Source organism: Amia ocellicauda, chromosome 17 (genome assembly GCF_036373705.1).
Source record: "Amia ocellicauda isolate fAmiCal2 chromosome 17, fAmiCal2.hap1, whole genome shotgun sequence".
Taxonomy (NCBI): domain Eukaryota; kingdom Metazoa; phylum Chordata; class Actinopteri; order Amiiformes; family Amiidae; genus Amia; species Amia ocellicauda.
In genome coordinates, this window is record NC_089866.1 from 13,427,558 (window position 1) to 13,443,095 (window position 15,538).

The 15,538-nt window shown below is 37.0% G+C and overlaps 1 protein-coding gene across 1 annotated transcript; it reads right to left on the bottom strand.

Moving 5' to 3' along the window:
* Window positions 1-560: 560 nt before the first annotated feature.
* On the bottom strand, window positions 561-2,933 carry atp5mf (ATP synthase membrane subunit f). The gene is made up of 4 exons (XM_066689802.1): window positions 2,869-2,933; window positions 1,760-1,867; window positions 1,173-1,289; window positions 561-721 (listed from the first exon to the last, which is right to left on the bottom strand). Exons 1-4 carry the CDS (start codon window positions 2,882-2,884, stop codon window positions 693-695), a joined length of 270 nt encoding a protein of 89 aa, XP_066545899.1. The 5' UTR covers window positions 2,885-2,933; the 3' UTR covers window positions 561-692.
* Window positions 2,934-15,538: the final 12,605 nt, after the last annotated feature.

A 15,538-nucleotide genomic window follows, 5' to 3' on the forward strand; every position in this document is an offset into this window, starting at 1 on the left:
TCAATGTGATAAATGAGCAGCATTACCTGTTTTTTAAGCCACAATGAAAAAAAATTAACTTCATACTTTCTCTTGTAACCTATTCATCATAAAATGTATCTCTACATGTAGCACTGTACCCCATAATATATTACATTCTGCTATACCTAGGCTGATGGATTAAACCCATTATGGGCCAAAAACTGATTATCAGTCAGTTGTCACTGGTTTCCTTTTAAAGTTTTTTTATATACATGAAGATAAATTGTATTTCATAAAATGATTTTGCTATATATATGCAGTACTGTTTTAAGCATTCTGCTCTTATTCATGCATTTCTATGAAGTAATAATTTGAGTGATCGTGTTCCGTTTTGCAAAGAACAGCAACTTTTATACGTCATTCAAGATCAGGTTTCTGAATTACTCTGCAATAGTATTATAATGTAAGGATTAGAGATGGATAAATCCTAGTAAACTATTCTTTAGAAATCCATGAAAACAAATCAATGAAAACTGTGGAACAAAGGCTACCTCTACACAGTATATGTATAGTCTGAAAAAAGACTCAAAGCCAGTTACTCAAGTATCTTACACAACACATTATAGGTTTATTTTGTTTCTTGGTCACAAACTTGACTTTGTACACAATACAGAAAAAAGGGCATGCTGTTCTTGCCACTGTAGTCCGCATGAGAAGGCCTGGGCCCGAGCTTAGTGGTACTTCCTCCAGCGGTCGTGCTCTGCAAGCAAAAAAAAAAAAAAAAAAGTGTAAATATGTGCGTTTCTGAATGATTAGAAAACGCTTAACATATGTATATAGTTTTTTAGATTCCAGAGGTCCCTTTGTCAGGTCAGGTGAAATATTTATCCTGTTATGGTTGTCAGTCTGAATCACTACATTAGGAGGGAGTTACGTGTCAAGTGTGTGTGTGTGTGTGTTTCAGGGCCATTGGTAATTGAGTACAAAAAAACAAAAACATATTGGACTGTGGTTATTTATGACAATGGCAAATAAAACCTGTTAAAATATCAAAATGCACACTAATCTTTTTTGTTCCTCTCTACACTGTATCACCCGTCTGCTTTCAACACTGATCTCCTATAATTCCAGGAGGTACTGATTGAGTAACTGAATCAAGGAGAGAGGAAAAACATTAAATACCAATTAAAAATAAATATGCAAATACTTACTAAGATGTTCCCTGTCCCAGATGTAGCTCACAACTACATAGCCTGCCAGAAGCATAGCAATACCACCAATGCCACCCTTCTTGACATTGATGTACTTGTTATAATATCTGTCATGCCCTGTGGATATAGAAACAGCCAGAGATAAATATGGAGGTGTTGACTGGGAAGAGAATACCTAAAATACCTAACTAAATGGTTAAATTAATGCATTGTGTGTATGCTTCACTTTCACGGTTTAAATTGCAAACCACAACAGGAAGGCGATTGTTTCTTGAACTAAAAATCCCTGCCATGTTGTCCAGCTTAGTGCCAGAGAAGTAGCTTTCAAGATACATTGTAAATTGTATCATTTTATTATTTTTATTCACTTTTTATATTTTTAAGTCCAGAACACTGAAGATTTCTATGTGCAAATACCAACAGGGATAACAAATTCATATTATTGACCGTAACATCATAGGACACAACCTGCAAACAGGGCTGGAGAACAAACCTAGTCTGATCTAAACCTGAAAGAGGTTAACATGTTAAAGAAAAAATACAAACATAAACAGAGAGCAATATCCCTGTGAACCCGTGACTCTCACCTCTGCGAAGGGCAGAGAGGACTCCACTGGGAGAAAAGTCCCGGCTGCCAAGCCAGGCTGGGAACTCTCCCAGCTTCACCTCCAGAAGCCTCCTCTCAGAGATGGGCACTGCAAGGCAAAGAAACAGCTGTGAGGAGAGTACCAGACCTATATTAAAATTATATATATATTTATATATAAAGTCTTTGTGGTGCAGAAATGCTCTTTACTAAAATAATGTATTTATTTTCTGTGTGAATTTTACAGAATCACTATGTTGACAGCAGTACACTCTCTTAAAACCAGTCTCTCAAATTGGTCTCTAATTGTTATATGAATGAGTGGCAGGCAGGTAAAGGGTTAAAGAATACAGGGGTATATAAGTTGACTAAAATAAAACCTTCCATAAAATGATATACAGCTCAAGAGAAACCACTTGAAGAAATCTAGTACGTAAAGAAGCTTGCATTTAGGACCTGGTAAATCAGAATGTGGAAGTATGTAGGCCTAGATATGTTTGGGTATGGTTTATTATTAATTAGCCTACTTTCTATTACAATGCAGAATTACCGAACACCTGCAAGCTAGTTGTCCAATACTTGTATTCAAATGTATTACACAATTAGTCCTTCGATGTGGTGGGTGTACTTGAGCAGAATAACCCTGTCGTGTGTGTATATTATTGTACTGTGATTAATTAATTTAACAAGGATACTATTAACTACGGTGTTGCACGATTAGATACCCTGCCGTTTACTTCATCAAACAAAAACTCCATTAGGATCAACCTGACCCAACAGCTGCACAATGTGTAACAATTTCAGACTATAATAACATCTTTAAAAAAGACCCATCTGCATGTCAGGTTTGTGGTTCATTACTTTTTACTTTTTAGATATAGTCAACAATGAATGACAGTAAAGTCCTGCCCTTGACTTGACTCGGTTAGAAAAATGGATCCTGCGCGGCCTTGAACAGCACCTACGATAGACATAGCAGCCGTAAAGCAATATTAAGTATGCAAACATTTTCTAAAGTTTAAGTCCGTTTAAAAATGCAATGCATATATAACTATTTAAATACAACATCACAGCTATTTGAATGTACTGATGTTAGACACGCAACCTTACCCGGTCTATCAGCCATCTTGCTACACAGTGTGTCTTTGACGCTAAGACTTGTGGGAAACAGCTTCCTGAGGAGAGGCATTATGGGAATGAGGTCTAAACGTAGCCGAGCAGAAATGAGCGAATCGTCGGCTTCATTTGGGTAAGGTCAAACAAACAAACAAACAAACAAACACTATTTGACGATATGAAATGTAAATACATTGTTCCATGTTATGAAGTATGGTATAACAATTAATTCACAATTGCGATCATGGTGGTTTTCTGCTGTGAGACCTGCTATTCTGTCTCTCTTAACCATTAAAATGCATTCTGAACACTTTTTGAAGCATAATTGTAATGTTAATTTGCCTTTTGCACCGTATTTCTTTTGAACACCAGCTTGTTTTATTTCAAGCTTTGCTCAGACTGGTTTGAGTACAATTTTGCTATGTTCACAATGTATGATTTTTAGGTTCAGAACCAATCTGTTTCATAAGTCACATTTTAAAACGTCCTCCACATGGAAGTTAAAATCATGAGTTTCAGGTCTCCTTTCCAAACCTCCTTTATCATTATATTTGCACTTCCCTTTTTTTCATTTCTTCTTCTTCTTCATTTCATTTTTTTTTTTTAAATAAAGTAGGGAGTAAATTTCCCTCTGGTATTTAAAAAAAAGAAGGAAAAAGAAAAAAAAAAACACCCCCGTCTATTATTGTCTATTGCTTACAGTTCTGAAGTCTGTAATCCTCAAAACACATCATAACGGTAACACAGTTATGACAGACTTGAAACAGTGAGAGGTAGGCTATATTGTTTTCTTCTTCTTTCCCTTTAGTGGAAGTGTGGAGTGTGTCACTGTGCTCTTTGGGGGCTGCAGTGTCTTATTTATTTTAATTCCACCTGAGCTCTTAATTAGCTCACTGAAGACATTGTTTATCTGAACCACATTAACTTCTCTCTCCAAATTTTTTAAAGAGACCTATTAGCTCTGCTTAACTGTTGCCCTGGAGAGCTGTGGGGCATCACTTCTGTATATATTGTAACCATACATTCACTTCTCTTTGGGAGAGGAGGCTTGAGGTTTGTGTTGGTATTCGAACAAGGACCCTTGTTCCAACATTTTTATTGTTGATTATATCTGAGTCACAGTATAAACATACAATTAAGAAAACACAGAGAAAATGGCTAGACCACTGTTTCTTTCTTCTCTCTGTAGGGGAACACAAAACGCTAAACAAAATATCCAGCTATAAATATATGTAATACCAATTGCTGTGCAAACTCTTAATCCAATAATGTACATTTTCAAGTTGGTAAAACAAGATAACATTTATATTCTCTCATAAACAATATTAAATGTATGGATGAAATAAGCTAAGGTTACAATATCAATTTTAAATTACTAACTGGATTACTTCCTTTTGGAAATCAAAAATATATTTCTAGACAAAGCCAAAAGAATGAGGTGTTGTAACAATAGAAAAGTCATTTTTCATTTACCATTCTCAGCCATCCCCAACAGAAACACTAAGCTGTTATTTTCCAGTAGCCTGTGTTAAATAAATTCTCTTTCCTTTATTGGCACCACTGTTCCTAGCATGTACATACAAACTGATGATACTACTTCACTTTCAAAGAGCTCAGAAGGCAAACATGCTGACTCGTTTGTTTTGTTTAGACAGTGCCTGGAGTTAACATGGCAGTGAGACAATATTTTCCGATTTTGCCAAAGAAAGAAAACCATGACAGCATGGGTACTATATAAGTTTAAAATTATCTTCCTTAGAAATCAGGGTTGAAAAATTGAAAGAACCTTCATATGAATTCTCTGTTTATTCTTGCAGTCTGAGTTAGTTATTCAGTTTTTGTATAGTTAATGCTAAATAGTTTAAAATTGAAAACAGTATTATTATTTATTAGTACTTCTAATCTCTGTAGCCCACTAGGCATCTTCCTAGAGTGGGTTGTCCATTTAGTTCTGCATATCCCTTAAGAAATGCAACTAAGCCAACACCTTGCCACTGTTTAATTTGAGTTTGCTAAATAATTTCAACGGATTCCTTCACAGGTGATTAGCAGTGAGCAACCAATTTAAATAAATGAAGATTACAATAATACGTAATACGTATAATACATAATAAGAAACACCAGCTGAGAAATACATATCAGTTGTCGCCAATTCTGATCCTGGAGAGTCACAATTCAGCAAGTGTTAAAGGAAATCCTATTAACCTCAAATTGGTTAAATAAAGACATTTACAGAATGAAAACCAAACATAATTTCATGTAGCTTTCCAGGACCAGGGCTGGTGACTAGTTTTCAAATGGCCCTGGCACAGCCCTTGTAACACCCTCCCAAATCACTGCCTTCATATTTCACCCCCCCACACTACTACTACTACTATTACTACTACAACAACTGCTGCTGCTGCTGCTGCTCAGTGTATCATTATAATTACTCCCCTGTTGGAAACCCCAGCAATATTAACAGCAGGGGAGGGTCAACTGTGGTCTTTCAGGGCTGGATTCCTGCAGGTTTTCAATTAGCAACTAATTAATTCCTATATATTATAGGTAATCTGACTTACTATCTAAATAATTAGTTCAATTAAGTAATGAAGACCTAGGGTGGAATTAAGACCTACAGTCACACAGTTACCCCTCCCTGAAATACAACATGTATGTATAAGTTTTGCATTTATGCTGGTGAGAGTATACTTACCTCACTACAAAGTTTTACCTAGACAGCTTTACCACATATTTGAAACATTCTGCTATTACATTACAAAACGATCTTGATCTGACACTTTGATGTCTTTAAGAGAATGGTCCCTATAATAATAACCTCTCTTGTTGCTCCAATGAAACCTACAACCATCTTTCACAGGCATTAAAAACAGGTGTGCCCGAGCCCCTGTTGACCCAGGGAAGGCACTCGGCAGCGTAAATAAGTGAAACTGTGTGATTTATTACTCTGGTCCTGTGCTGAAGATGAGACCAGTGCTGTTCTATCTGCAGACTGGCAATGCATCACCCAGGACCTTCATCAGAATTAACAACACCTGCATTTTTATAATGAATGAGATTATCTTGTTTTGCCTACACCTTAATTAGGAGTGAATGTTCCAAACTGTTGCCTTGAATTGACTTTAATTACTCGCTATTATGACTGCAGCTCTAATTGGCACTTTAAAGATGTGTACTCAATTAGGCCCTGTGTGTGAAATTATGAAACAATATCTTTCGAGCAAATAATTTTCCTCCACCCCAGGTTTCAGTTCAGCAGCACAAAAATGCCTCTGTGACAGAACCTGATGAACTATTGTTAGGGGATCACCTGCACTCATTAATTAAACACTAACAGAAACAGTGAGGCTGTTGCATCAGATAAGTGCCCTATATCTATATATCATAAGAAAATGGTACTGTTTTTTTAAATGGAACTTGTGTTTATAATTGTATTAGGAAATTATTAGCAGTAAGTGTGACAACCGTCTTCCATCTTTAGTCCTTAACAAGACGAGATGATGTCCAGGTAGGACAGTCACACTGTTGAGGCAGATGAGATCCTCACATAATTACGCTACCAAATATATGGGGCATGTGAACCAAATAGTCTTCTCTAGTATGTAACCTTCCTTATGTCCTTATGTCCTGACACAATTAAAGCAGACATTTTGGAAATCACACTTCTCTTTCATTTAAATGCTTTTGCCAGTTCTTTCATTTTACTGAAATCATTATGATTTGTTTCATTATATTTTCATATAATATAAATGACTAAAAGTTCCATCTTTAGACGTAAAGCCTAATTAGGATTATAATCTGTACATATTGTTATACAATTCTTAGCATCCCATGATAATGTTATATATCAGGAGTTTCAAACTCAATTCCTGGAGTGACACAGTGCTATAAACTATAAAAGAAAGCAAGTAAACTGCTGGAAGTTTTCTGTCAGATAGTTTCTCTATAAATTCTGACAATCAAACAATATAGTTCAGTGGCATTTCACTCTGTAAGTGCTGGGTTTTTCTCTTCTAAAATAATTTGCTTTGCAATGTAGTACGCTGCATTTTGATGAATTTTTCATGCTTTTCATTAGTTACGGTTCACTGGTGTATAAATTGAATGCCTGCAGAGGTGTAACGAGAGACCTATAGCTGCTAGCCACTAGAGGGAGATGGCAGGATCTGGACAGGAGTACCTGCAGGCTCTGAAATGTGCAAGGCAAGCAGCATACTTGTGTTAAAGAAGTTGATAAATTCTGCTTGATGTCTCCTTCCAGGCCCCTGATTTCCCCACCACTGCAATCTTAATATTGAATTTCCTAGGGTTTCCCATCTCTCAGTAACACAGACTGGGTAGCTTTGAAGTTCTCCTTATTAAAGCAAGCACCCCAAAAAGACCCCACAATTAAAAATAACTTTCTAAAGTTGCTTTTTTTGGAAATTCAAATAAAGCATACCATATTACATAAGGCCCAGTGGAGAAAGGATTCAGTTTTCAAAATCCTAAAGGGCTATTAACAATCTGTGGGACAGCTTCAAGATTAACTAACTATTACTCAAGGACTCAGGGACAAAATAGTAAAGTGTAGGACCATACCGTACAGAAAACACGGCTGCAAAACAGTGGGAGGTGGTGGGGGGGTGGGCTTGGATACAACTCCTTGGGATCCTTTAGGAAAAGCCTTAATGAGATTCATGAATCATTCAGCTAGTCAAAACCTAATCTTATGCATGTTCTTGCTTTGGATATGAGTTTATTGAAGAAAACACATATTACAAGTCATGAACAAAATCTTGTATATATTGCAGAAATAACATTATGACTGTAGACAGCATCCATGCATACATCCCACTTCCCTCTTCTCCCCTCTGTGCTCCCCTTGACCACATCATAAGATACCAGTTATAGACATCAATACCACTTAACATCAGAACCCTTCTCAAGTAACAGGAGCAATTTATTTAATGCTGTTTATCTCTTCCTTAATGATATGCATTCTTATCCCCTATGGGATTCAGGAAGCAGTCCCGAAATATTTGTTGTTGTTTTTGTGTGTGCGGGTGGTGAAGACCTTAAGAACATAAGGAAGGTTAAAAAAAAATAGACAGGAATATTTATATATTTTTAATAAACATTTTCATACAGACAGTTCTCGAAAGGTCATCTTCCACTACATGGCTGTGTAGGTTATTCCAGACCCCCACAACTCTTGGTGTAATGATGTGTTTTCCATTTTCAGGTCTAAATCCAAAATTGCACACAGTATTAATACATGAGGTCATACTAATGCATTGCACAATTTTCCACTTTTCACTTTTTTTATCAAAGCCTTCTGGTAAACTTATTTATAAAACAGTCATTAAAGTGATGTGATGCCCAATAATGCCACACAGCATTACCAACAACACCATAATGTTACTATCCTTAAAGGAGTGTTTGATAAATTTCCTGTTATGAGTCTTCTGTATGTGCTGCAGTGGAACAGCTTTCTAATGTAACGACAGGCTTGCATTGAGTGAGTGAAAAGTGAGTTTCAAATTTGGAAAGAAGGACTGCTCCATGAGCTCATGCTGCCCAAATCCATTAAAATACTACTGGTTTTAAACATGAAGAATCAATATAATAAGTAAATGGATATTTTAATTAATAGTGAAATGCACTTTGTTTAAACAGAAATGTCCCCACCTTTTATTTTGGGTTTACTGAAACAAACTGAACTTCTGTGGATTGAGCTACATTGGCAGCAAATTGAAAAAGCCACCAAACAGCTGTCATATTAATCAATAATAGAAAGCTGAACCTTAGAAGTTCCTTATTAAAATGTTGCCATATCACTGCCAGTATGGACACATTTTATTGTATTTGAGTTAGAACAGCTGCTAATGACCACCCCCTAAGGTGTAAGAACTGGATTGAAAAATACAATTATGTTGTGACAAGACAACGGAAGACTATCCCTATGGTTGTAATCAGTTTCTACTATATATATACTCTAGCAAGCCTTTCTTCAGTTTCTTTGAACTAGGGCTTAGAAACAGTATATTTTGCTTCCAAGAAGATCTGCACATTTCTTTATGCATGCCAATTTAAAAAACCTACAAACTAAATTGGGGATTGATGTCAAATTCAATTGGAATCTGTATGGTTTCCTCTAGGCTAAATTGGTGTTCAACCCTCACATAATGAATACATATATGTTATAATGAACAATATTTATTAAACTAAACACAGTGTAATATTATTAAAAAAAAAGGGTGTCAATACTTTTGACTGCAACTTTAAAATATACAATTATTGTTATTGTGTCCACATTTGTTCTTATTTTACTGGATGTTTTTTGTTATTATCCATTTAGTAAAACATTTGATACAATTTTGCTATAACAGAGAAACAAAATATACTTTTATTAACAAATTACATTTGTTTGTGTGCATTTGCCCCCACAAACTTCGAGCAAATCATGAGTTTTCTTGTACTCTTGTCTATATTGTCCTGATCAGTGAATGCCTATGTTGAGCAATAGAAGATGCCCCTGTAACTTATTGTTTTCTGACATTGCTATCTGGTTAGGTGCACAGTGTATCGGTACATGGAGTCTAGGGATGTGACTGCACTGTCATTTATGTGTTAAACAGCTTGGCGTGATGCCCAGGAGGCAGGAAAGAAAAACATCTTTTTAAAAAAAAGGGACAGAGGAAGTAGGTAATGTTTTCTGAGAACAACCAAGCGTGCAAAGATGCATGCTAAGTAGAAATGCTAAAAGGACTCTTGCTGAAATGACTTCTGAAGAAGCTCCGAAAAGCTTTTTATTTTTTTATCCTTTCAGAATTAATGTGATGCTGTTTAATGCGATCCAGTTTAGTTAACCACCGTGAATGCACAAAGCACGTTTGTAGTTAAATTTATCCCACCAGTCTTGTAACCTTTAGTGACATTTTAGCATAGCCTTGGCATATTTTAAAAATGTATTTGTGACTGATTTGCCCAAAATACATTATGGATAGCAATCATACTGTGCTTAGTGGATTTACTTTAGTTTTTTATTCCCAAACATGTCACAACAAATAACTGAAACATTGCCAAGTGAATGCATACAATCAAGTATCAGAGTTAGATTTGTCACACATGCATCCTGGTTAAAAATAGTTAACATAAACATCTAATAAGTGCAAATAGTAAATAAAGGTTTGTTTAGGGCAAGGTAGACTGAAATATATGTCTTACACTTGCTAAACACATGCCCGATAAGGGATGCTCAGTACAACATGTTATCTTGTTATAACAGCATTACAGCACTGAATTAAAACTGACATTCAACTATTACTGACACTACATTTGGAAGATATTTTTTGGTGGGGAATGACATCAAACAAACTGCAGGCTAAACTTCTAACAAGCCAGATTAGTTCCTTCTGGTTTTCTAATGCTGTACTCGAAATTTACCTGTAAAGATAATATGAACTATGCTTCACAACATTTCCATTAACACTATAAAAACAACCATAACTAATGCATGAGAGTCACACAGCACAAAGAACAGAAGGCATCAAAAGGTCTGAGGCAATCATTTTAGCATACCAAAGGGAACTTTTAGTCAAATTCAAATCCTAAATATTTGAATTAGCTTTTATTTAGATTTGTATTAGTATTTTACGAAATGTAACATATTTACATTGTTTAGAGCTGAAATAATAATAAAAAATATATAGTGAAACGGTGCAGGGTATGGGCTGCATGTGTCCAGGGATCATGGCCAGGAATGGCAGATATTGTTCCACATGGAGCTGGGCAGGAGCAAGCAATAGCATAGCCTTTAAAAAGACTATTATATAAAAATAAAATGTAACCTGGGTCTGGGCGCTAGCTAATACTGCTAGGCTCCCTAGCTAGGCTTTGGCCACTACTAGGTTGCCTGACCAAAATAATCAAGTACAAAGTCAGAGTGTAAGGCAGCCTCTTCCTTGTAATTTTGTCCAGGTCAGTTTTCTCTCTCTCACCCTCTCTCTCTCTCTCTCTCTCTCTCTTTCTCTCTCATTAAGGTCACATGTCCCACATATATCTCCCATCCTAAACTACTCCCCACACAGTGGCATCATAGTATACATACATTTATATGGGATTTTTGTGAATGTGAAGACATCAAAGGGGGAATTATTCCTATAGCCAATGTGTTTGTACATATGTGTGTGTGTTTGTGTATGTATATAAATATACACTCACCTAAAGGATTATTAGGAACACCTGTTCAATTTCTCATTAATGCAATTATCTAACCAACCAATCACATGGCAGTTGCTTCAATGCATTTAGGGGTGTGGTCCTGGTCAAGACAATCTCCTGAACTCCAAACTGAATGTCTGAATGGGAAAGAAAGGTGATTTAAGCAATTTTGAGCGTGGCATGGTTGTTGGTGCCAGACGGGCCGGTCTGAGTATTTCACAATCTGCTCAGTTACTGGGATTTTCACGCACAACCATTTCTAGGGCTTACAAAGAATGGTGTGAAAAGGGAAAAACATCCAGTATGCGGCAGTCCTGTGGGGGCGAAAATGCCTTGTTGATGCTAGAGGTCACAGGAGAATGGGCCGACTGATTCAAGCTGATAGAAGAGCAACTTTGACTGAAATAACCACTCGTTACAACCGAGGTATGCAGCAAAGCATTTGTGAAGCCACAACACGTACAACCTTGAGGCGGATGGGCTACAACAGCAGAAGACCCCACCGGGTACCACTCATCTCCAATACAAATAGGAAAAAGAGGCTACAATTTGCACAAGCTCACCAAAATTGGACAGTTGAAGACTGGAAAAATGTTGCCTGGTCTGATGAGTCTCGTTTTCTGTTGAGTCATTAAGATGGTAGAGTCAGAATTTGGCGTAAACAGAATGAGAACATGGATCCATCATGCCTTGTTACCACTGTGCAGGCTGGTGGTGGTGCTGTAATGGTGTGGGGGATGTTTTCTTGGCACACTTTAGGCCCCTTAGTGCCAATTGGGCATCGTTTAAATGCCACGGCCTACCTGAGCATTGTTTCTGACCATGTCCATCCCTTTATGACCACCATGTACCCATCCTCTGATGGCTACTTCCAGCAGGATAATGCACCATGTCACAAAGGTCGAATCATTTCAAATTGGTTTCTTGAACATGACAATGAGTTCACTGTACTAAACTGGCCCCCACTGTCACCAGATTTCAACCCAATAGAGCATCTTTGGGATGTGGTGGAACGGGAGCTTCCTGCCCTGGATGTGCATCCCACAAATCTCCATCATCTGCAAGATGATATCCTATCAATATGGGCAAACATTTCTAAAGAATGCTTTCAGCACCTTGTTGAATCAATGCCACGTAGAATTAAGGCAGTTCTGAAGGCGAAAGGGGGTCAAACACAGTATTAGTATGGTGTTCCTAATAATCCTTTAGGTGAGTGTATATGAGAGAGAGAGGGAGAGAGAAGTTATTTGTGCATTCCTACATTAAATTAGATTGGAGGAGAGAGGTTTGTAGTGTAGCAGCACTGAGATGAATCAGGATCTGGCAGCACATCTAGTCATTATAGAAATTAATTTATAGGAGGAAAATGCACAGTTCCACTTCTTAGACCTGAGTGCTATCAATGAAGTCAGAACACCCTACTTAAGAAAACGGTCTTCATTAGCTAAAGTGATTGACTGCCAAGTTTTGAAAAGATCTTTCAGCTTGGAAGGAAATATAACTTATTTGCTTACGTTTCCTTTTTTAGACAATCTGAGCAATCTGTCTTGAAAAAGATAAAATAAATAAAAGCTGATTTGTGCTGTTCAGCTCAACCGAGTGTTATATCTCTATGCATCTTCGGGAGGCTATGAGATAACGCACTTGTCCTCTGAGGCACACACTGTCAAATCGAGTTGCAATTGTTTGCGCCAACAATTTGCAGATTGCTTGTACAATCTGAACTTGCAGGTACCAGACAAGCCGCAGAAGCCAGTGGGGTGTAGAGAACTTAGGTCTGATTGGCTGACTTAAACCCACCTAGCTCTGGTGAACGATTGCCAAATTGTACATCTCCTCCTGCTGGTTAGAGCATAGTCAAGATTGGAGACCAGCTCTAAATGAGCTATAGCATGCATCCTTCAGTATATTGAGATGGATGGTGCAGCTATGCACTGTGAGGTTCAATCAACAGCACAACCACAGACAGAGGCAAGTCACTATAATGTGTGGTGCGAAATGTTTTGGAATGCAATCTGATTTCCTCCGCCCCCCCCCCCCCCCCCCCCAAATATATAAACTTTTCCCAGGCACCCCATCATGGTAGATCCATTTAAAAATTCAGCAACCTGGGGCCAAAATGAAGACGAAACATAATGACTGCGGTAGGGCTTTTAATTTCTTGCTGTAAATGTAATACACTTCTACACAGCCTATTGGGAGTTACACTGCATTGATTATCAGGGAAGGGAGAATGTGCCACTGACTTGTAAATAATGTTACTAGTATCATGAACTGTGTCATTGTCACTTTAGGGTAATCTATTATTAATAAATAATCAACTTAGTATAAGTGTTATTTCAAGAGATGTCTTAGGTTGAAGCTGAAAGACACAAAGACGAATTTCAACTTCTTCTAAATAAATTAAACACTACCCACTCAAGCAAAGGTAGTTTTTTGTAGCAGCCGAAGGCATCATCACATGGTTATCAGGAAGAACTATCAAATACAGCTTGATGTTAGCTGCATACATTTTATGGGCTGTGGTGAGCACAGAAGTGTTTGTATGTATTTCAGCATCATGTGAATAATATATCTTGTGCTAAATCTGCTACTACCGGTTTCCTCTCTGTCTTCTAGAGATGGAACAAACATAACTGATATGGAATTGTTTAGAGATTGGTCTGAGCAGAAGCATGAAATGTGACGAGACACCTAAAGCAATAATGATCTGTTCAAATGATTTGTTCTACAACCAAATCCCAATAAGATACATTGCTTAAGAGTCTTAAGTGATTCACAGTCTGGGAAAACGTACCATGCTAGGATTTATCTACATTTAGTATTGCTTCACATTCTTGATCCTGCCTAGAGGTTTATTTTAGATGCTCTGCGCAGTGTCATTTCCCTTCTGACTTTGGAGAGAAGCTTAAGCATAGGGTAAGTCAGCCTCTTTCATTCGTTAATATTCTTGCTTGATCCCATTAGGGGATCAATATCTTGCGTGTGGACTGACTGTGAAGGTCCAGTAGTTTGTCAGTTAGCCAAGATTAGCAGAGCTTTTAAAATTGATTGGTGAGATTTTTTTTCATATATTTCACTATATGCATTTGGTTGAATATACCCCAAATACAAAATGCAGTTCCATTACTTTTCTGAAGCTTTTCCCATTTTGTAAATCAGGTTTATTTCACAGATTTAAGTATTTTATACTACTGACTTTTTATTTTTTGCATTAGAATTCTGTACCATTCAGAAAGTTTGTAGCAGAGGACCTATAACACCAGTGTAGTAACATACTTATTAATGTGTAACAATTGTGTAATTAATACAATATCAGCCTAGTGGCAGTCAAATGTTAACACCCCCCCTATTTGATAAATATGTCTGGTTCAAAGTACAATATTTATTAAATTAATCTAATTATCGAACAACTGCATCAGAGGAAGGGTCTGGATACTGTACATGCATAATTAATGTGTAACTACAGTGTAGTTAAAGCCCCTGTATTTTAAAGTGTTTACACTACATATCTTTCCATCTACCACATATATCTTCCTGTTTGTCATTGTCAGTTATTTCTCTTCTATTTAATTTTTTTTTATGTCCTTTGCTATGGTAAAAATGGTATCATACATAAGCTAGCCTGTGTCTTATTGTACATACCTTATGTTTTATTTTCGGATGCATTATTCTGTAATGTTAATTTTCTTTTATATTTTTAAAACATTAACATTAAGCTGACTGGTGTATTTTTTTCCAATTGCTGGATATGATAATTTTATATTACAGTTTCTAATTCAAATTAGGATGCCATCTAATCCATTCAATTTCTTGTTGGGCTCGTGTTCAGCTGTAGACATCAGCCTGTTGTGTTTCTGCTCTTCTAGGGGGCCAACACAATCAAACATCTTCTCTACGAATGAGACATTTCATACCTAAACACTCTGGACTGTACTCTTAGATTACCCATTCAGAGATCTTATTGTGATTCCCATTTTTTTCTCTTTCCCCTATCTACAAAGTAATATTTACTGTTGCATCTCATAAGGCTTCAAAGCCTGGACTGTCAGTGCCATTTTTGATTTGCATCATTCATGCATTGATGGGAGGGTAGAGACCGGCTGGGTGAACTAACAGAACTCATTAGAATGTATGAGAGAAACACTTCCCACATTTACAGGGTAAATGTGAGAGACGGGAGGTCAAAGACTTAAGAGCAATTAATTATTGTGCTTTCCAGCAAAGTGCAAAGGTGCCATGTAGAAGTGAAGATGGCAATTAAGATGGAACAATTATTTCATAAAAGAAAGAATTCTCCCCCTGCCCAGGGCTAACAGCTGTTACCCATGACCCGTGATTGCAGTGCCCTGATCAAAAATGGTGAACGTTTCCTTCTTAAAAGGCTATTTAAATGCGAGGTTTTGTTACGGAGAAAGAGCATTTAAGACATTTGGCCAGTAACTTCAGAAACCATGCC